At 40.1% G+C, this 22,508-nt stretch overlaps 2 protein-coding genes across 5 annotated transcripts in view; one reads left to right on the forward strand and one right to left on the reverse strand.

Annotated features, from left to right (window-relative positions):
- The window catches only part of LOC122886519 (kinesin-associated protein 3-like), a 28,032-nt gene extending 24,861 nt beyond the window's left edge, over window positions 1–3,171 (forward strand). For all 4 annotated transcript variants that reach the window (XM_044218827.1, XM_044218826.1, XM_044218828.1 and 1 more), the window contains exons 19-20: window positions 175–256; window positions 732–3,171. In XM_044218827.1, the coding sequence (XP_044074762.1) occupies window positions 175–256; window positions 732–834 (185 nt within the window). In that variant the 3' untranslated portion in view covers window positions 835–3,171. The remainder of the gene's footprint in view (window positions 1–174; window positions 257–731) is intronic.
- A 426-nt stretch (window positions 3,172–3,597) lies between these two features.
- LOC122886518 (protein Niban 1-like) lies at window positions 3,598–19,879 on the reverse strand. The gene is made up of 14 exons (XM_044218825.1): window positions 19,659–19,879; window positions 17,365–17,495; window positions 17,100–17,237; window positions 16,876–16,993; window positions 14,285–14,446; window positions 10,570–10,685; window positions 10,370–10,474; window positions 9,353–9,515; window positions 8,997–9,178; window positions 8,653–8,799; window positions 8,401–8,511; window positions 7,569–7,676; window positions 7,348–7,459; window positions 3,598–5,645 (listed from the first exon to the last, which is right to left on the reverse strand). The coding sequence occupies exons 1-14, from the start codon at window positions 19,711–19,713 to the stop codon at window positions 4,309–4,311; spliced, it is 2,985 nt and encodes a 994-aa protein (XP_044074760.1). The 5' UTR covers window positions 19,714–19,879; the 3' UTR covers window positions 3,598–4,308.
- Window positions 19,880–22,508: the final 2,629 nt, after the last annotated feature.

Below are 22,508 nucleotides of genomic sequence, written 5' to 3' on the forward strand. Positions count from 1 at the left end.
CTCACTAGCACCCCGAAGCTGCAATGTTGCTGTGATGCAGTGTAGTGCAGTACTCACTGAGTGATGAGGGAAATTTCTGTATTACTTACAGTTTCAGCTACTGTACTGTACTGTACTGTATTAACAAGCACTTGTGTGTGTGTGCATTTTATCCTCATGTGTATGTGTCTTTAGATGGAATAACTCCAGCTGACGGTTCAGTCAGCCCAGATTTCTTCAGCCTACAGCCTCAAAATGGAGACTTGCACCATACAGGGTGAGTTAACATACTCCAGAAACATGAGCTCTCTTACAGCAGGTATAAACTGGGTTGGGTGAAAAAAAAAAAAAAAACTTTCAATAATTTGTCAAGTCCAACCAACTTAAACTCATTGGCAGAGATTATTTGCTAGTTGTAAAGAGCAGATTGCCAGGCATCGATTCTCCAGTAATGTTAGCGGATTTTAAAACATCAGACAATGCAGACACACACAAATATGCAGACGCCTGAGGAAGACGTCAGTTTAACTAAAGAAAGATGGTCACATGCTTGAATTTAGCTAGTTGGGAGGTAAGACATATTTACTTTTTACACATAAATTCTTATCCCTCCTCTCCTGCTAGACTCATCAGGGCCACCCTGAGGCCTTCAGCTGTTTCAACACAATATGAAATCTGTCTAATGAGTCTCAGTTTGGGTTCCCACGTGATTAAATACAGTGTGTGTTAATTTGACTGGCTTTGTTTTCCAGAGATGGCAATGATGTCTTTGACCAGACCAGCTCATCACCTGGACGACCAGCTACTGCCTACGGCTTCAGACCTGATGAACAGCCCTTCTATCAGTACTCATAGACACATACAGGCTGGTTTGTTAAACACTTCGGAACATCCTGTAATCTTAGATCCATTCCCCATCTACATCCTGCATGTCCACTGTTACATAGATTGAATTTTCACTTCTAGAATCTGTCATGACTGAAGGCATCACAAGACAATGATCATAAAGGCTGAAACACATAATACTGACACACTACTACTGCAGATTTTAAACTAGTTATTAAATAAACTGCAGTTCCATGCAGTCACCTTTCATTACCCATTTCATTCATTCACCATTATGTTAAACAGATAAGTAGTTAAGTCTTCCTTACCCACTGGCTACAGTCTTCTTATGGTGGGTTCCCAGTGGGTCAGCAAATATTTAAAGAATGTGAACAGACATATGTTGATAAGTTTTTGCATGTTTTTCCTATGTAATAATGAAGATTATTCACTGAAAAAAAACAGTCAAATGTGTTCTTACATCCCATTATTGGACGGTTTGAGATCCACCAGTTTGACTCATCTAACATTATGTCAACATGCTGACCTTTATACACTGTCAATTTATTAACATGCACTACAATGTACATAGCTTTCTTTCGTCTATGTCACTGTAAAATGGGCACATTGTTGATGGTGGTCCTTATAACTTAGGGTGCTTTCACACTGGCAGGTTAGTTCGAACCCGGTGCAGACCAAGAAACTGTAGCGGGGCCTGTCTGTGAAGTGGTCTGAGATTGGTTACAGTTAAAAGAGTGTTCCACTGATTTAGCATTGCATCATGGACAGATAAAAAAAAGGATCGAAATCAATGCAGCAGAACCAGAGATGTTGTCTTTTTTTATTCAACACATTCATCCTCCTTGTCAAAACATGGTGCCTACATTACCCACAATGCAACTTGACCAATAACAGTTTTCCCCATGCATGTCATAATAGGCACCGACCTTGTTTCCAGGCAACAGTGGTCAATAGCTGCACTTTGATGAGGAAAGCATTACCACAGATTGGAAAAACAGTAGACACCTGTGAAAGCAAAGCAGCAGGCTCGGGACAAAGGGGGGCCGTCAAATTCAAGTTCAGATTCAAAAAAGCAAACCCAGTGTGAAGTGGCCTAGAAATGTTGCCTTTAAATTGAAGCTTAAAATGCTGCTGTCTCGTGCAGCATATGGCTCTGGTCATTTTTGTGACCATCACTCAGTGTGCTGTACACGTTACTGATGTCAAACCGCTGCAGTATTACATTTATTCAGTGATGAGAAAAGTAGAAACCCTGTCACTGCAGAGAAGGTGGATATACGGTATGTCACTACATAATAAAATGAATGTTATTGACCTGCCACCATACACCCCTGATATTGCATCAGTCCCCTTAAACAACATTGGGATGAACCTGAATGCAGCATCCATTAAAAGGGGGGCAGCAGCTAGCAGTAGGACCAGAAATGGTCCAACACTGCACTGGCATCTCTATTTTTCTGATCACTGAGTATACTTCTACTTTTATTCCTTTTTGTATGGGATGTACTGGCTTTTAGTATATTAAATAGGAACAGTGGAACCTCTGGTTTTTCATTCTTGCTGAATTTAAAAAAAAAAAAAAAGTCCGTATCCAGATATCCAATCCTCAGTGGCCCAGATCTGGTTCTCCCATGGCTGTTTAAATAGCAATAAAGCACTACATCGAAAGCATCTAAATTCCCCATACTACATACTAATAGTGTGCAAGTTTTAGCATGTGCAGTGTTTGGTATGCAAGTTTAACCATCCTACACATTATATACACTAACACTATTTGATATTCAGTACGTATTTGGACATTTAACCAGCTGGGACAGAGCTTTTGCTTGTGTATGCAGGTTGAAAGAGAGGCCGGTGAGGTTATTCTGCAGAGTGTCATATGTACAGAAGCCATGGGGAGGGACATGTTTTTGTTGTCAACATTATTGGTATAATTTCATGTTCATGGCTGTCTTCAGTCTTGCCAGTTTCCTGCAGAAGCCACTGTTTTCACTGTGCCGTTGCTTACTGTGCTGAGCTGTGGAGGGTGGAGTAGTATAAATACACTTTTCAAAACAAAAATAAATTGTTCCCTTGACTAAACTACATATGAAAAGGAGGGTCACACTGATTTGCAGGACACTGACAATTAGCTACATACTGTATAACTATTTGCACATATAGTTACATTTTGATGGATGGTTATGTTTTCTTTTTTATTATAAGTTATTGTTAATCTATGTATATCATTGTGTTTATTATAATTGATTTTATTGCTACTTAACAAGACACTGTAAACAGAAGCTAGTACTGGACAATAGATACTCTTTCATCCTCAGGTTGTTTTAATAAAAAGTTTTTGCATGACATGAGTTTTAAAATCATACTGTGTTCACATGTACGTCCTGGACATTATGGCTACCCTGTGGAGTTTTCTTGTAGAAACGCAGTTTTGTTTACATTCAGTGTTTTGCACCAAAACGCACAGTATGTGCACTTTAAATGCTTTTCCTTTCGGTTCGGTTTGTTACAACAGCCTTTGTCACGGATAGAACGAAAACATCCTGGACTTATTTCCAGCGTTGTGCCTGGAGTTCTCACAGTCCACTAACCTTTATCCAGAGGGACACAGGCATTCAATGTCTGACTTTAAGAAATATTAAAAAATGCAAACTGAAAAACAAGAAAATTCACATGAACAATCAACACATTTTTTTTCAGGAAGCAGAGATCATCATGACACCCCCCAAAAAATGACATCATTAAAGACAATGATTATATGACATCGATCAATATGTTTGATAATTTATTGAAACCTGCATTGTTTACACCAGTGTTTACAAGCTCGCGTTTTTCTTCTTCCCTGCCTTTGTTGGCGCGTTGCTACATCGACGCTATTCCTCTAACTGTCGATCGGTGGAATCGCATGAAATCATCGCAGGAGCGACATACAAAGTTAGCGGCTAGCTGGGGAACATAGTGGAGCATTTAGCAGCTGAAGAGCCAGATATTTCCCAAGAGTTGTTGAAAATCATAACAGAGATAAAGGAGAGTGAATATTGACTTACATTTGTCGGGCGGCCAGAAACATGACTCCAAATGAATACTTATGTTGCTCTCTTTCTGCTGGTTGTGTGAAGAGACGCTTTGGTAGCACCTTGATCATTTCAACATACTAACAACTTTATAATGTGATAATAGGTCAGTTTTGGCCAAATGGCCAAAAGATCAATTAATGAAGCTTTTAGACCATAACATTGACAAGTTTTACATTTAAAAAAAAAAAAAGCTTACTACAGAATGTGAAAACAAAATTCTTCAAAATGTAGTAGTATAAAAAAATATGATGCAGTAATAATGGAATGGATTAACCTTTCTGGACTATCTCTCACTTCTCCTCTTTCACCTCATTCTCTACCATTTTATAAGAAACTGTGAACTAGGTATTAGTCAAGTAGTTCTGGCTGGGAGACCCAACAGTCAGTTGCCGTGGTAACGTGCTTGTCAGGGTGTATGGCTGCTGTTGGGACAGGGGCTGACTACGGTCTCCACTTCAATGATCTCAGTCACAAGTTCTCTGAGGATTGCCACACTGTCCAATGGCAGCTCAGCAGCACTTTTTGGCTGTGATTCCATTGGCTGAGGGCTTTGGAGAACTGCCTCCTCTTTTTCATTCTTTCCTTCTTTTTCTGCATGATCTCCTTTCTCCTCTGCTTCCTCCTCATCTTTTCTTTTCTCAGTCTCCATCTCACTACCTTTCTCTTCATCATCTACTTTCTCTCCACTCTGCCTCTGCTCTGTGGTTGAAGTGGGGGCTCTCTCTGCTGGAGATTCTGAGGATTGGCTGCCTTTATCAGCAGGTTCACCTCCCATTTTCTCTTCACCTCTCTCCTCCTCTGTCTTCTCTTCTTTCCCTTCTCCCGTTCCCATCTTTTCTTTCTCCTCTTTGATTCTCTCATGTACCTCTTTCTCCTCTGCTGCCTCTATCTGTTTCTCCTCTTTTACCCTCTCCACCTCCCAGTTGTCTTTTATTTCTCCCGTCAAGTAGACCGCTCTGTCAGTGGTCTGCTGTGCCGTCGTCTGCATTACAGAAGGTGTTGCGGAGTTTAAACCAATCGCCTCGCTTAGTGACCCGAGGCTGATTTTCATTGGACTATCTGTACAAGGCGGATGTGACGATGAGGGGCAGGGATGCTGGAGGGAAGTTGCATCTTCTGTTACTTGATCTGAGGTTGAGAGGTCAGTGGTGGTAGAATTTTCAGATTGACCACTTTGAGCACATTCAGCCGGAACATCTGTGGACTGCGGCAAGGACAAAGTGGACACTGAAAGGTCAGGACAGTCTGGGATGGGATTAATGGATTCTGGATTAGCAGGTGCATCAGCTGTACTAACTTCATGTGTAACCGCTGCATCATAGTCGGGTGTGGCTGTAGTCGATGGTGTGTCAATTCTGAGCTGGACTTCTCGGGTTTCCTCGAAGCAAGAAGACTCCTCGGTCGATGACTCATCAAACTGTTGTGTCAAGACAATCACAGGAAACAGGTGCACTGTGCTCTGCTCAGAGCTTTGAGTGGTACTGAAGTCAGACTTGGCATCAGTGTTCAGGTCTGGGTCAATCTGAAGGCAAACATCAGGTGTGGCTGTCTGACCTCCCTCCTCCACCTGCGGAGCAGGTTCTTCACTGGGTGCTGCTGAGGAGGAGTCTCGAGGGTGGCAGGCTGGGCTGCCTGGTGCAGAGCGAGGAGGCGTCTGCCCCAGCAGACTGTACTGACTGATGCCCAGATCGGACGTGTCCAATAAGAGATTGTTGCTCTTCTTACTGGCAGCGTCCTGGACCACTGAGCAGAGGGGAAGGGGCAAAGTTAGAAATTCAGTTTTGACCAGTATGTTCCATTTTACATTTATTATTTAGCAGATGTTATTTTTCTGAGTAACTTAAAATAAATGGACCTACAGGACAGGGTCGCAACTACCATTAAGAACACAAAGGTCATGTACTTTCAGGGAATTTGTGGCTTTTAATGACCTGAGGAGTTTACATACTACAGTGAAACACAAATTACACGTGGTGAGTTTTTTAAGCCAGATTGTGTCACAGTTCGTAAATATGAGTGTTTTACACACAAAAAATAAATTAAAATAAAGGGCTTTGCATTTCTTCGGAAGAATTATATTCCTGGAATTTGGGGAATGCATTAATACAGCATTTAGAACGTCATTGGAGTTCACAGAGAACTCATAGTTCATAGTTTAACAGTTAATATTAAAAATAGGGAAAAGGAAAATTTTGCAGATTTTTTTTGGTGGCTAGTAAACCATTTTGTTGGGTAGTGGACTCTTGAACGCAGTATTTCTTAAAGCGCTACTTCATGAGATGGACAAAATAAGAGAAGCAACTGTGACACCGTTTCAACATAAACTGAACTGGATAAGCTTCCCAAAGTGCTACAAAGCATACAGAGGGCAAAGGTCAAGGTCCAATTACAATACGATTGTAATAAAGTCATATTACAATGCACTAATACATGACTTATTGGCTTTAAATGTTTGTGTGAGATCATTATCTGTACAAATTTCTCCAAAATGCACGTGCAACATAATGTCCAACGGGGGACATACACACCACATTTACAGATAGAATGTAAATAAGGATTCAAAGCTCATTAGATAACTGTGACCCTTCATTTATTTTCATTTATCAGCCATATATCTAAACGGCATCAGAGCCAAGCTGACTTTAAAATACAAAAAGCCTACGTAAGGAGAACGTGACATGATAAAAAGACTGCAATGCTCTTTACAGGGCAAAGACTGTGTTTGTTATGAAAAATAAGATTAAACAATTTACTGTTTTGTTTTGAAAAACGGAGATTCAACCTTGTTCAGGTGAAATATTGTAAAAAAAAAAAAAAAAAAAAAAAAATTTGAAACGCTGGTCATAATGCATTTACGGTTTCCGTACATTTTTCTTTTTTGTGAAAGATTATTGTAATATTGTATTGTGATTAACTGTGATTTTGTGAAGCCACGCGACTAATCGATGGACCATTTGTAAAGAAACGAGAAGCAACCTTAGATACCACCCTGATGAAGGCACGCTGCCCTAAACGTTTAGGGAATAAAGCGTGGTAGGTATACTGGAGAAGAGTTGTACTACTTGTTTCATTTTGATGGACCAAACTCAAACTGCGCTGCACATCGCTGTGTGTGCGATCTCACATGACAACACCTCTCAGAACACTTGACTTGCTCTGACAGTTCACCTAATTAGTGTTGAAAATTAATTTTAAGCAGTTTGCTCCTGAGACTCACACGGGCTTGAATTCCTCTTCGATGAACAGAGTTGCCCTTACTTTGAGCGGCCCACGTCTGATATTGTCCTAGCTGTTTAAAAAAAGTTGAATCAGAGAATTTGGATACCAGATTTGATATTGGGCCTAAATTATCTGTGTGTGGACAGCCTGGCTGCTTTTAGGATTTCCATTCACACAATGTAACTCCTTGACCTGTGTGTGTGTGTGTGTGTGTGTGTGTGTTTACCTGTCGCTATCTCCTTACTGGGGATGTTCCTCAGCACATCATCATAGACATTATGAACCAGGATAAAACTGCTGTAGTCTGAGAAAATGTACTGCTCGAACTGCTGCAGCTCCTGGACAGAAAACACACATAACACTTTGTAGAATCAAAGTACTGAAATGAGTGTGCACGTGCACACTGTAATGCGAAAGAGAGTGAGACAGACAGGGTATTTGACCTACAGTTTTCCACTTGCTGTCCATCCTCCTGGTGAGTGCAGGCAGCGTGATCTCCAGTAAAGCTTCCTGATAGAGCCTCCTCTGGACAACTCTGCTGTCATAGTCCAACTGCTGCTCACACACAGACAGACACACTTTTCACTTACCGAGTCCTAATATCATCATCACTTTTGAACATTTTATGCTTTACTGTATTTGTTTGACGCGTGAAAAACTAATCAACAAATAGTAGTACAGAAAGCAAGAAGTATGGGATAGTATAAACGAGTAGTAGTCTGCTTTGCAAAGGTATGCACAGTCTTGTTCAGTTTGGGTCATCGGAGCAGTTAATTAACATGTTTCTTTGACTTGAGCCTGGTTTGCTAACTGAAATCTGAGATATCACTACACTACTATCTTTTGCAAACTGAAAGAATTATTACTCTGACATATAATTATAGTTATATTGCACTGCATTGCACATACACACTGTACATGCAGGTGTGTGTGTGTGTGTGTGTGCGTGTGTGTGTGTGTGTGTGTGTGTAAAAATACATATACACCAGTTGCCTGTACAGTATATAGGATTTCTGTGTGTTTATTTGAATTTCATATCTTCGCTTTATCATAATTTCTAAAACAACATATTTTGTGCAGATCATTGATGGTTAATAATTATCCAAATGCAGTAAATAATTATGTCGCTCACACATTTAAAAAAGCATTTTCAGTTCAGTTTAGTCACAAACTCTTTCGTGCATGGCATGTTGAAATCATACAAGGTGTATTTTTTAATGCAGAAAAAGCATTTATTGCCACAAAATGAATTTGATATTCTATGTTGTCGTTTCTTTACCTTCAGGACTCTTTCTTTAGCTCTTTCCATCTTGACAGGAATCTGAGAAGGCTGCAGTCTGGCTGATGATTGAAGGAACAGCTCTAAGGTGTACACAGCACTGTCCAACAGCTGGAAGATACACATGACAAACACTGTGTTTCTCTGTGGCACAAAGTGCTTTGATCTTTTTCTATTTTGCTTAGGGTGCTTGAAAGGCCTTGGCTGTACTGAATGTTGAACCATGGCTGCACCTCCAACACTGCTCCATACCTTCTCCATCTCCAGATGTGCAGAGTGAACCAGTCTCTGAGTGCTGCTCAATCCAAACCGCTGTTTTAAGCCTTCAAGTTTCTCTGTCAGGTTCTCCACCTGCCGGTAGCACTGATCCAGACTGATGGAGCGCAGAGTGGACAAGGCCTGGAGAACACACACAAAACCACAATTATGAGCTTAAACCAAATAATAATAATTATAAAATGACTAAGTCTCCGCGCTTAGGGAAATACTTAGTGAAAGTTTGCAAAAAAAAATCATCCTATAACCACTTTTCATCACAGACTCTTTCTCAAAACACAGACATGTACACACACAGATGCCACAAAGGGCTCTCTCACCTTCTTTGTCTCCTCTGTTCCTCCATTTGTGTGTGTGAAGGCTGAGTCCATCTGTGTGTGCAGTGTGTGTTGCATTCCCTGAATACCTGCACTTATGTTTTCTGTAAGTGCTTCAAGGATAGAGGACATATAGGGTGCTACGGACTCACTGCACACTTTCTCTGCTTCTTCACATATACATGCTGGAACACACATACACACACACATATTCACTTAAGGGACACCAAATGTTTAACAGTGACTTTTACTAAGTCAGGACTCCTACCAGACAGGAAACTCAGACTGTAGCCTGATATATTGGTTTACCAGCACTGTGTATGTTCAAACTGTAGGAGTCAACGATCAACGGGCCGTACCTCTGACTTTCTCCTCCAGGAAGCAGTGAGAGTACATTATCTGGTCCAGGTTGGATCTGATTAGTGCCTGATTGGCTGATGCTGTCTGACGACACTCCTCCCTCAGAGCCTCCAGACTTGCAGTGAGTTGTTCTCGCACCAAAGTGTAGGTCGCCTGTACTGTCTATACATACATAAACACATCATAATAATAATATACCATAAAACACTGAGTTGCAAATGTTGTGCCAAATTGGTCACGCTTGTGTTCAGTAAATTTAACACAAGTAAAAGATAGTAGTGTTTACAGTGTTTAAAGCTACCTAGAAAAAAATGTGTTCTGAGATTAAAATCTAATTTCTGACAAGTAATGCAGCATTCTAAGAAGTCAGAATAACAAGATTCTAATCAGAAACTGGAGGGAAAAGTATAGTTTATTTTCACCTTCTAAAGTTGTTGAGGCGAGCCTGTTAGCAAACAGTTTCCTATTTAAACATCTAGCAGACACGGAGCATTATCCAGAGTGTCTCTGTTATTCTGGATATTCCAACAGACCTCATTAAGTACGTTTCCATCCACCCGTTTTTATGCACATGTTCAATTTGTGCATAAAAACCGTAATCTTAATGTGTTCTCATATTCACATAAGAGTAGTGGATGGAAACACACATTAATTCACATTTTCTTTTGGAAATTCTGTTAAATTTGCACTAGATTTGGATGGAAACGTGACTATTGTGTTTCATTCTGAACTACTTTCAACCAGAGAAATAGTTCTTGAAGTCTTAAAACCTGGGCAAATACAGTAAATCCAAAACTATCTGCATGACTAGATACCGCTATATTTAGAGGAGAAAATGCTTGTTTTCATTTGAGTGAACTGATCCTTTAAAATGAATGAACACATCAACATTTACACTATATGAAGCCTTCATATACTGCATGCTGCCTTCAAGGACTGCCAGAAATAGCTCAGCACAGGAAAGACAACATATATATAATATATTATATATATATATATATGTTAATTTAACTCACTGCCAACCACTGTTGTATCCTTTCAGTTTTCTTGCCCTTCACTCTGGACTGAAGCTGACTCTGTAACCATGGCAACACTTCCTCCATCACCTGGGAGGCCAGCACCTACACATGCAAACACACAATTTAATGAGCAAGTGGACGAAGAACCCCAGACAGACAGAAAGCTGAAGTGTGTGTGTGTGTGTGTGTTTGCTGACTTGTTCCTCAGTGCCCAGCAGCATTTCCCAGGATTCATAGCATCCTTTGTCCTGTCGGTAGAGTCGGAAGGCTCGGATGTACGCCTGGCTCTCATAGGATGAATCACACCAGGGGTCTGCAGGAAGTGTGGAATTACTTATTTTGCTGGGGACCATGAACCATGAACACACACACTGTAGTTTATTTTGACTCAATCCCACACACACCGTCCCGCTGCCCCAAACACTCTTTGCTGCACCGTATGTGGATTATTCCACCGCTGAAAATAGTCCCCAACAAATACACTATTTGAGTAGTGATAAAAACTATAGATGTTAGGAAATTATGGGGCCTTTTTAAAAAATGAAACTAATGGAGCACCCTGGTGGTCCAAGGGTTAGAGTTAGAGCTCTGATCGTGAAACACAACGTCCCTGGTTTCTGTCCACCCAGGGACCCTTGTTGCATGTCATTCCCAACGTTTCCCCATCTCATTTTTTCAGTCATCTCTCTACTGACGGCTATCGATAAAGGCATAAAATAAATGCCCCAAAAATAATTATGTAAAGAAGAAACTATATTTATATATACTATTTGTGATATATAATGGGCTTTGAGCTGAGAGCCACAGACAGGGTAGGGAAGTCAGAAAGTATTGAGAGATGGACTAACACATTGTTGGTGTTGGTCTTGGAAATCTCTGCAGAGGAAAAAAAAGTAAATGCGGTTATATGGTAAGTACAATCTCTATCTCGTGTTTTTTATCTGTTAGTTTGCACTACTGTTAGTGTATGTATGCTGTCATTGCTATGATTTCTACCGTTGAGTTTACATTAGTTCTCCTGTTGCTGTGTTTAGTGGTGTTTGGTTTCACATCTCTAATTTTCAACATTCTCATGTTCTGTTTTTTCTCATTATTATTTCTTTTGTGATCATGGTCCAGTTCCCCATAAGACTTTTGGGCATTATTTTCTTACTAAACCGATAGGACATTTGAGGAACAGAAAGCTCTACTAATGGTGAATATACTTCCCTTTGTCATCAAGCCCATGAGTATGAATCACACTAGTGCAGCTAAAAACTGACTGGCATGTAGCATGAAATCATTTCCCCACTGATGTCATTGACATGTGATGTGAGATGCTCTGGTGGTTAAAGAATACTAAAACTTCAGCCAATGTGGTGATGTAATTTCCTTTACAATTTAAATTTGATTAAAGTTTCAAGTTGTAAAGTGCAACATGTATGATGTTTTAAACACCAATGGGTCATAATTGTATATAAAGTATTACAATTAATACATACATTGAACCCTGAATTTATTTGTCTTGGATTGCCTTTAATTTTTTATCTAGGTGGTTATTCAGCACAGCAATATTATTGCTATTCCCACGTACAGATGCAACAATAAATAAGCTGTTACCTCTGATATCCAACTTTTTGCACTTAAAGCTTCTTACTCTAGTATAATACCTCGGTTTTCCTCAAAATTGTACGCATCATCTCAAACTGCTGTAAACTACCTTTATTAAACCTACATTAATCTGTTTTTATAGCCACTTGGGGGTACAACGCCTTAACAAGCAGAGCATCACGCACAGTTGACATGTTATCACCTTATAAAGTTGTTATGACTAATGTGTTAGCAAACAATTGACTATTCACACATCCAGCAGACAGGGTCGTGAGTCTGGCCACCTCGCTAAGTCTTAGCCAAATATTCACTCTCCTTCTCGCTCTATTTTGGTCTCCCCCAACTTGAGAGAGGGGTGTATATGACAGCAATATGCTCCACTATGTTCACCAGCTGGTCACTAACTGTGTCTGTCTGCTGTTTGGTGCTGGGCAGCTAGTGTACAGGGAAATTATCTGAGCTTTTTCACTGAAAACAGTTGCCTGCTACTGCGCTGAGCTGAAAGATGCTAAAACGCTCAGTAGAGCTGAGAGGAACTGCAGTGTTGGGTAATAATTCACAATAATTTGTCACTGTCATTGTTAAAAATATCAGTTAGTGCAGCTTTGTAGAAACTCTAACTTGGAAAAGAAAAAGAGAAGGTGATTTTTTGTTACTTTTAATTTTATCTGGTAAAATGAAACAGAAAGGCTGGTCAACACTGGTTTCCTGTGAAGGAAAGTTATTTTTCTGGACACCAGAGGGAGCCATCTCCAGTTTATTAAATCAAAGAATTAAAATTCCAAGAAAGTAATAAAAGTAAAGTGAGAATGTTATTTGCAAAAAAGAGTAACATACTAAGACCAACACTGTTTGTATTGTGGCTCCTTTAAGTGTCTAAAGTAAAACAGTCACTGCTGGCCAGTTGTGTGCTGTTTCCTGTTGCTGCTGAGGATATCTCGGTGGCTGTGCAGACATGATATGCTGTTTTCGCAACCTTATGACTTAAAGCGAAGCGGGGTTGTTTTTGGTTTGTATCTTAGCTAACCACACAGGAAGCCAATAGCATTAATATTTTTATCTGTCGCTAGGGCAATTACCCCCACAAGTGACAAATTGAAAAAGAGCCAACCAGCAAGAGCACTCTGCTACAGCAGGTTTAAATATTTTACACCCTCATCTGACATTACAAAAATGTAAAAGTAAATCATTAAAAGCCTCACACCACCTCAGTAGTGGGATGGTGGTTCTGGCTCAAATATCATTTTAGCTGTTAAAAATACTGTATGGGACCATTTTTACCAGCATATAATTCAAGGCATGTAGTGTTGTATATCAGCAGTCAATTTCAAATAACAAACTTTACGAATAGTAATTAAAAGATCATATTTTCCAAGGTCTTATTAGTTATTTTCTTGTTTTAATTAACTGTTCTTTATTTAAATTTAAAGGATTACTTTAACATTTTAAGAAATAGGCTTATTTGCTTTCTATCCGAATGTTGTATCTCATGTGTTTAATCAGTACATGAGCAAAAATGTATAAATTGTTGTTTTTATATTTCTCTTTGTATACAGATTAAACAAGCAAGTTAATTGTTAAGTAGTGAGCTTTAGAGATGTTCGTAGGCATTTTTAACTTTGAGTCAGTTGCCATAAAGAGATCATCATTTCACGACCTGACCAAAAAGCGAGTAGAACCACAAATAGGAAACAAAAAATGTGGCTGCTTATGAGGTACGGTGACTTTACTCCTTGTTTTACTTTTGTGATAAAACCAGTGAAATATTCATCTGTGACATAATGGTGATGTGTTTAATAGTAGCACAAGTAGAGAAGCAGAAGAAGTCCTAGTCAAGTCAGGGAACTGACTCAGTCAAGTCAGTTATTCAAAAATATCTAAGTTTGATCATGTAAGCTAACATTGGCCACCAGTGGTGATGCCAGACCAAGAAAGACTGTAACAGCAAAACCCATGAGTGTATTTAATTAAGCATGGGTACATTTGATTTCTTATGAATTCAACTTGGAGGAAGTTGTAGGAATATCAGTATCAATCTTCTCATCTCACTCTTGGAAAGAAAGTGAATGAGTGCATTTCCCAAAATGTAGGAACTCTTCACTTACAGCAGCAGAGACACTAAGAGTAATTCCTCATTTTTAGCTACGACTTGCATTGTGGGACAATACTGTCCAGCACTAGCCCCCAAAATTGAGCTACTTAAGCATGTTAGAATTTTGAAGTCACTTCATTTTGTTCATGTTAATACACTGCATATTTCAAAGCACTGAGCACTAAGTATAAAAGTGGGCCACAGAGAAAATGTGCGTGATTGTCTTTTACCAAGGTTGCTGTGTCTAATGCAGGTTTTGATGGCAGACTGGAAGTGGTCTCGTTCTTCTTTCTGTTGGAACAGGAAGCAGGTGTGGCCCATGTATGGCAGGTGCAGATACACAGCAAACACATCTGGAGATGACACCACTGAAGAAGAATCCTCCTTCACTCCTTCACACATAGACACACACACAGACAACAGTGTTACAGATGTGGGCTTGACTGTTTTTTCTCTGAACTATGAATTAGTTTATGTTCAACAACATAAAACCAGTTGAGGGTCATGTTAACCAGTGACAGCACCTCTTGACTCTTAGACATGCTTTCTATAATATAATAATTTTCCAACAAGTACCAAAAAATAAAAAAATAGGTTATTTGTCAGAACCTTCCAAAACAACCCAGGAAACTAAAACTACTCATTATGGTTCAAAGAAAACAATAAAGATAATGGGAAGCATCTCTCTAGTATCTACGTCACATTCACCTCCTAGGATTTTGGACGGTTTAAAACTCAGGATGTTGTGGTTTCCACCTTCAAACAAGCTTGGCTACACTCTTGCTCCTCTTTTCATTTCTCAGTTTGTACATCCTCGATTCCTTTCCTCACCTCCTCTCCTAGCGTCTTAGCCCCTCCCACCTGAGATGTGAGCGGAGGAGGCAAGGAAGAGACACGAGGAAAGAGGAGTCGAAGCAACATGCATTTAACAAAATGCTCCTTGCTTCGGAGCATTTTAAAGCGACGTCACTTAAATATGACGTGTGGCACAGCTGCATCATCTGTCCGTTGTCACGCCTCTTTTATACGTCATGCGTGCCGAAAAGACTTCCGTAAAGGATACACCTGTGCTCCTCAACAGCTCCTCTGGCAAGCCTCCTCTCTCCTCTCTCCTCGAGATGCATTTTAGGAATTGAGACATCCTTTATGATGGTATGCTGAGATAGATTTCCGGGTCACAGGCTGGAGGACGGAGGAGAGAGGAGACGAGGTGGCACAAAATAGACAAATGAGACTGCAAAGATTACTTACATATCCTCTGTAACCCTCTGCACAACTGAGACTAGAACCACATTACAGTCCTTCTACGTGACCTGAACCTGACAGGTACCAACAGAGTATAGGGTATCGGGTACGGTTCTGCATACCAGACCCGACTGAACCTGTCTGGTACTGCCCAAATTTTTGACAGGACCCAGTGGGTTTGGAACGGGTAGCAGAAATTTTGTTGCGCGAAGCTTTGGGATTCGGTTGGGTTTGGGTTCAGTTATTTTCTAGCATTTGAAAGTACAAAGATTACTGATCACTGGGCCATCTTGAAACTATTAGGTCAGTTTCAGGTGAAACTAGCTATTAACAGATACTCAGGCAGATTCCCTCCTGAGGGCAGGGCTTATGTAACTCAGATTAGCTTAAATTTCCAGTTCCCGTCCAATTTTTTCACAATTGAGAATGACTTCCGGATGGGAGCCGAAACGTCTTGATTCTGAAAACAGTGTCCAGATGACTACGACTGAAACCCTTTCTATGATTTGAAAGTACTAGTCAGATCAGTTGGCTCTTAAAGACGCGGGTACAGGCTGGGCACAGATAACCGCGAGATAAACAGTAGAAATATGGTATTCATGTTACACAGTAATCACAGCAAATAAATGAGAGGGCTGCAATTTTTCAAGCAGGGTTACTGTCGATCTAAACACGGCCTTAGTCCCGTGCTGAGGTCTAGGACACATTTTGGGGCGACTGTGGCTTAGTGGTAGAGCGGGTCATCCACCAATCGGAAAGTCAGCGGTTCGATCGCAGCTTCCCCCAGCCCACATGTCGAAATGTCCTTGGGCAAGACACTGAACTCCAAATTGCTCCCGAGGCTGTGCCTTCGGTGTGTGAATGATTAGTTACTTTGATGAGCAGTTCTGTGTGAATGTGATATGTAGTTGCAGCGCTTTGAGAGTAGTCAGAAAGACTAGAAAGGCGCAATATAAGTACAGTCCATTTACCATATTCATTTGGGGGTAGTGGGGTCCAAAGGGTTAGAGAAGCAAGCTCAACAAAACAACAATATTACTTGCAACAACCTTTATCATTATTGACTTAATTTAGTCTTAAATGGTAAATTGGCTGCATGCGCTCCGTCCTGAGCCACAGCTGTCCCCTGGTCTTCGGTTGTCAGTGGAAACTTTTACAATTAGACCAAGCTGCGTCTGAAGTAAAGATAACCATAAAGTTATACAAGTAAACTTAACATGTTTCCAGCTCTAAATGAATGCTTGAAAAATGTCTGTTTCATTATATTAAATCCTTTGATGTTATGCTTGTAAACTGCACACAGCCGGCAGGCAAATGTTGAACTAACTGGTCAGTCTGTGATACCTCAAACCAAAGTGATCTAGGTTTGTGTGAACTGTGAGCTTTGGGGTTTGTATTTCTCTTTTTACACGTCCTGTGTTCATGTTTGACACCAGAAATTCACACAAGCACAAAGAGTGAATCTCTCATTCACTGATAGTCCACATTTGATGATTTAGGTTAACAAAAAGGCTGTAAATCAAGCTATTATTAAATACTGTAGGTATATTGTTACATAGGATTACATTAATACTACCATTGAGTATTCCAGCACAAGTTTGCTCCAGGTGAGCTCTGGACTCTTCCTCTGTGGTGAACACACTGGCCCCTGCTGGCTCCAGGATCAACTTAGCTGCACATCCACGACTGAAAGTCTACAGGTGGAAATGCAGACAACAATGCCCAGCACAAGCATACATATCATTTAGATTCTGAATGTCATGTTTTGTTTGTGAAAGTGTGTGCATGTGGAAGTGTTACCTCCATGTTTTCATGTATCTCCACTTTGTAGACTCTTCTCAGGACTGTGTATCTCTCTTTGCATTTCTTTCCCTGCTCATCCCAGCAGGAGAACTTCACACTCCCTTGGTACAGCACTTCCTCCGGAGCATACTGAGGCTGTACACACACACACACACACACACACACTGATTTAACTTTAATGTCTTAAAAAATAGTAGCATGAATATGTAGTTAGAGTAAACCAGTGTTGAGTGGTGGACAGATTGACAGGTGCAGTTCCTACCCTGTGTGTGAGCAATAGGCCAGTCCCCTCTTTCTTAAGCTCCACCTCCTGGTGTAAATGTCTGAAGTAGGCTGCAGAATACTGCTGACGGTAAAACACACTGAAGCTCTGGAATGTACTGTCAACAAGTCCTGGATACACACACACACACACACACAAACATGCACATTTTAAAAAAAATGTCATACTGTATTTATCTCTATTTGCCTGACCCCTTTAAAAAATATAATTTCTTCCATCTCAGAACTGAATAATTGGTAACTGTTTGCTGACACGTTGGCCGTAACAACTTTACAAGGTGATAATTTGTCAATATCGTGTTTTCAGTTTGTCTCACTGCCCCCAAGTGACGAAAAAAATCAATTAATTCAGCTTTAAAGTTACATTATCAAAGTGCATCTGCCCAGGTTTCGGTGTAGCATAGGAGAGGGCAAAAATTGGGGCTTTTTCATTTAAAGATACTAAGTGGATGGTTTAATCAAGCTTGGGGGAGGGAAATGTTCAATCAGCCCATCCACAATACAGTATGTACTGTATATGGAGGCTTTAAGTTTGTGATTGCAGTATAATGGACCGAAACGGGCGATCATCCCACTGCTCCACTGCTGCTCTGCTCTGAGTTCAGTAATGAGCATAGAGGACGGGGTAAGAGACAGGAAGCAAGGCTGAGAGGAAGATAGCAATTAACTCACACACACACACACACACACACACACACACACACACACACACACACAGAATTAACTCCACGATCACAGAACTAAATGCTCAAGAATTGATGATGTAATCATGACAAGTCATATACCCCCCCCCCCCCCCCCCCCCCACACACACACACACACACACAGCTACAGTTTGTGGGTGTGCTGTTATTTAATGTGTCTGAATTTGTCAAAAGAACAACTTGTTTCCAAATCTCATTATCTGTAGTCACACTGATAAGTATATATTAAAATACGTATTTAAAGATCTATTATGGAATCTAAATTGTGGTCATTTTGTAATTTGGGATGGCAGGATTCATACTTATTAACACCTTTAGTGGTCTGTATGAGGTTTGTCAAATGTCTGTTGATTTGTAAGAAGAAATGAATGAATGTACTGTCTTTACTGTCGGCTTGTGATGTGTTTTAATGTGGATCAGTCATTATCTGTTATTTATCATTTGTTTACAGTGTATGGCCACTAGCACACATTGTTTGGGTTACTCTGTAGCCTGACTTTCATCTTACACACTGACATACTGACATACACACAGATCAGACAACCCATAATAATTTAATAGTTGGAAATGGCTGTAATTACATTCTAGCTTGCAGTGGAGATTAGTGACAGGATGTGACTGTGCTGATAACATGTATGGGAATTCAACATAGAAATGAGCAATGCAACTAACAGCACATCATTTTTGTTTTATTTGTTTATTTGTTTTTGTTTCAAAGTCAAAGCTAATTTGAAGATATAACTATAATTTGTGACATTATCAAATTATACTTTTTATCAACAAAAAAAAAGAAAGTTTTGCTAACTGTCCTGGTGGCCTGGTGGTTAAGACTGGTATCATATGACCACAATGTCCCCACTTTGATTCCGGGGACCTTTGTTGCATATCACAACCCTCCCTGTGTTTCCTGTCCTCTTTGCTGAAAGCTATCCAATAAAGGCCAAAATAAATAGTTATGTTATGCCGCCCCTTATGCATGTAGAAACACATTCCAGTACAATGCAGTCCAATACAACACCACTACTAACTACAGCCTCCAAAATGACCTTACATTTCGGGTTTTTGGGTCACGCTATAAAATACCCCTAAGTCAGCATGGTAGATGATTCATATATGGTATATTATTATCAGTATATTATGTACATGTCAGGAATATTAGAAATAATGTGGCATTTGAGGAAAGAAACTGAGTGGTTGCAACTTGACACTCAGATCTAAAGCAGATACACAGTGGAGGGTAAACCAACCTAAAGTGCACCAATTACCACTACTGCAGCTACTCCTGCAACAACTGCAAGTGTACTACTACTGCTGCTATTATAACTACTACTGACAGTGTTGCTAATATTGCTTCTGCTGTGGCTACAAGTGCCACTATCACTCTTACCCACACCCCTACAGCTTCTGATATTTCTCTTTTACTTTACATTGTCTTTACATGTCTTTCTCTTTCTTCCTCTCTTTCCACTTTACTTTCTATGGGAAACTTATATTTAAATAGGGCTGGGCCATCAAAGTCCTTATGAACAATTCTAAACGAGAAGAAAAAGAAGTGATCTCTTAGTTTTACCTTTGATGTTGCTGATTTTGGCCTCATCCAACAAGCCAGAGGAAGATGCTCCCATAATGTCTCTATTTCTCTTCTTCTCAAATGTCTCCAGAAAAGCTTAATTCAATTATTTCAATATGTATACACGGTTTACACAGGAAACCTATACGTAACTAAATGAGCTGTTCTGATGTTTCAAGAGGTTTTTGCTCAGCTAATTTCCTCTGTTCTCTGTGAGTCAGTGTGTGGTGAGCTGGGCGGGACTGTTAAAACATGAGGTGAAATCTGTCACAGCAGTTATCTCTCACCAACTGCAATATCATACACAAGTGTCACAACCTCCCTTTCAGGGCCATCTGCTGGTAAACAATGAAACAGGACAATACTTTTAGCTATATGTAACAGTATTACTCTAACATCAGAGAATATATCATAGTTATAATCTTCCCAAAATAAAAAAGTGATTAACTGTGATATGTAAAAATATTGTTGACAGTTCAACTTTCACAAGGTGTTTTTTATGCTGTTTTTGTGTCATTATGTGGTTTCTGTAAATCTGCAGGCACATTCATCTTCATGTAGATTCCAGAAAAAACACCTGACACTGATGTTGTTCAGTGTATACATGTGTTACTTTGACACACAGCAAAAACAGAAACAGACTCAATGGTGGGCAGCCATCCGCCGCTGCCGTGTTAGGTTTTGGGGGCACAATGCAAAGACCACGTAGAATTTTTTTTATATATATATATATATATATATATATATATATATATATATATATATATATATATATATAGTAGAATAGTAATTGTCGTGTTAATATTAATAAATTAGTAATAATAGGAATGACAGCTATAGGAAGAATAATGTCAACATCAGTAACAGAGCCAATAACAACAACTGTAGTAGCAGTTGTCAAGCAGGAACATGGGGGCAGCAGGTGGCCCACAACCACAGATCCAGTCTCAGCAGCTCCGGAGGCAGAAATACCTGCTGAAATCGACAGAAGGAGAGAGGAAAGAAACGAGAAAGCACAAAACTACGGGAGAGAGAAGATGTCGAGTTAGTAACATGCAGTAATGGGATAAAAATGCATACAGATGGAGAGGGAGAGAAATAGAGAGGAAAGAGGTGCATCATGTGAAGTCTCCTGGCAGTCTAGGCCTATAGCAGCATAACTAAGGGATGATTCAGGACTCACCCAAGCCAGCCCTAATTATAAGCTTTATCAAAGAGGAAAGTCTTTAGCCTACTCTTAAATGTGGAGATGGTATCTGCCTCCCAAACCCAAACTGGGACCTGATTCCACAGGAGAGGAGCTTGATAACTGAAGGCTCTGGCTCCCATTCTACTTTTGGAGACTCTAGGAACCACAAGTAACCCTGCATTCTGGGAGCTCAGTGTTCTAGTCGGATAATAAGGTATTATGAGATCTTTAGGATACGATGGTGCCAGACCATTAAGAGCTTTGTAGGTGAGGAGAAGGATTTTAAATTCTATTCTAAATTTTACAGGGAGCCAGTGCAGAGAAGCTAATATTCGAGAAATATGATCTCTTTTCCTAGTTCTTGTCAGTACACGTGCCGCAGCATTCTGGATCAACTGGAGAGTCTTAAGGGACTTATTCGGGCAGCCAGATAATAAGGAATTGCAGTAGTCCAGCCTAGAAGTAACAAATGCATGCACTCATTTTTCGGCATCATTTTGAGACAGGATGTGCCTGATTTTTGCAATATTACGTAGGTGAAAGAAGGCAGTCCTTGAAATTTGTTTCATGTGGGAGTTAAAGGATAAATCCTGATCAAAGATAACTCTGAGGTTCCTTACAGTGCTGCTGTAGGCCAGGGCAATGCCATCTAGAGTAACTATATCTTTAGATAATTTGTCTTGGGACCAAGCATAATAACTTCAGTTTTGTCAGAGTTTAACATCAGAAAGTTGCAGGTCATCCAGGTCTTTATGTCCTTAAGGCATGCCTGAAGTTTAGTTAACTGGTTAGTTTCATCTGGCTTGATCGATAGATATAATTGGGTATCATCTGCATAGCAATGAATGTTTATGGAGTGCTTCCTAATACTACTGCCTAGAGGAAGCATATATATGGTGAATAGAATCGGTCCAAGCAGAGAACCTTTTGGAACTCTGTGACTAACTTTGGCATGCACGGAGGACTCACCGTTAACATGTACAAACTGAGATCGATCTGATAGATAGGATTTAAACCAGCTTAGTGCGGTTCCTTTAATGCCAATTACATGTTCCAGTCTCTGTAATAGGATGTGATGGTCAATTTTGTCGAACGCAGCACTAAGATCTAACAAGGTCTTCACTGTCTTCACCACCACTCCGGGATTCCTGCGCTTCCGACCCATACCCCTTCACCAGAGAAGTTAATTTAATTTAATTTATAACATTATTTACAGATACCCAACAAATCCCACCATGAGCAAGCATTTGACGACAGTGGCAAGAAAAATCTTCCTTTAAGAGGCAGAAACCTGGGGCAGAACCAGACTCAATGGTGGGCAGTCATCTGCCGCTGACAACATGAACATGAATACAGCACCTCGCTTTTATGTAGACCTAAGTGGAAATGACCAGGATGAAACTCACATTTCAGTTTTCATATTGCTTGTTACTGTGACACATGACACACAAGACAAAATAAAACCAAGCGAGTGGGTCAAATATTGGAAGTAGAAAATCAGGCAGACAAAGTTCTGCAAGAAGCAGAAGCTGCAGGCAACCAAGCTCCATTGGCAAAAGGTCATTATTTAACCACCTCTTCGGCATGCATTAAAGCTGAGGCAGACATGGCAGCTCTCAATGCACAGCAACATTTGTTGAAGGAGAAACATGATTTAGAAG

This window comes from Siniperca chuatsi, linkage group LG13 (assembly GCF_020085105.1).
Source record: "Siniperca chuatsi isolate FFG_IHB_CAS linkage group LG13, ASM2008510v1, whole genome shotgun sequence".
NCBI classification, from domain to species: domain Eukaryota; kingdom Metazoa; phylum Chordata; class Actinopteri; order Centrarchiformes; family Sinipercidae; genus Siniperca; species Siniperca chuatsi.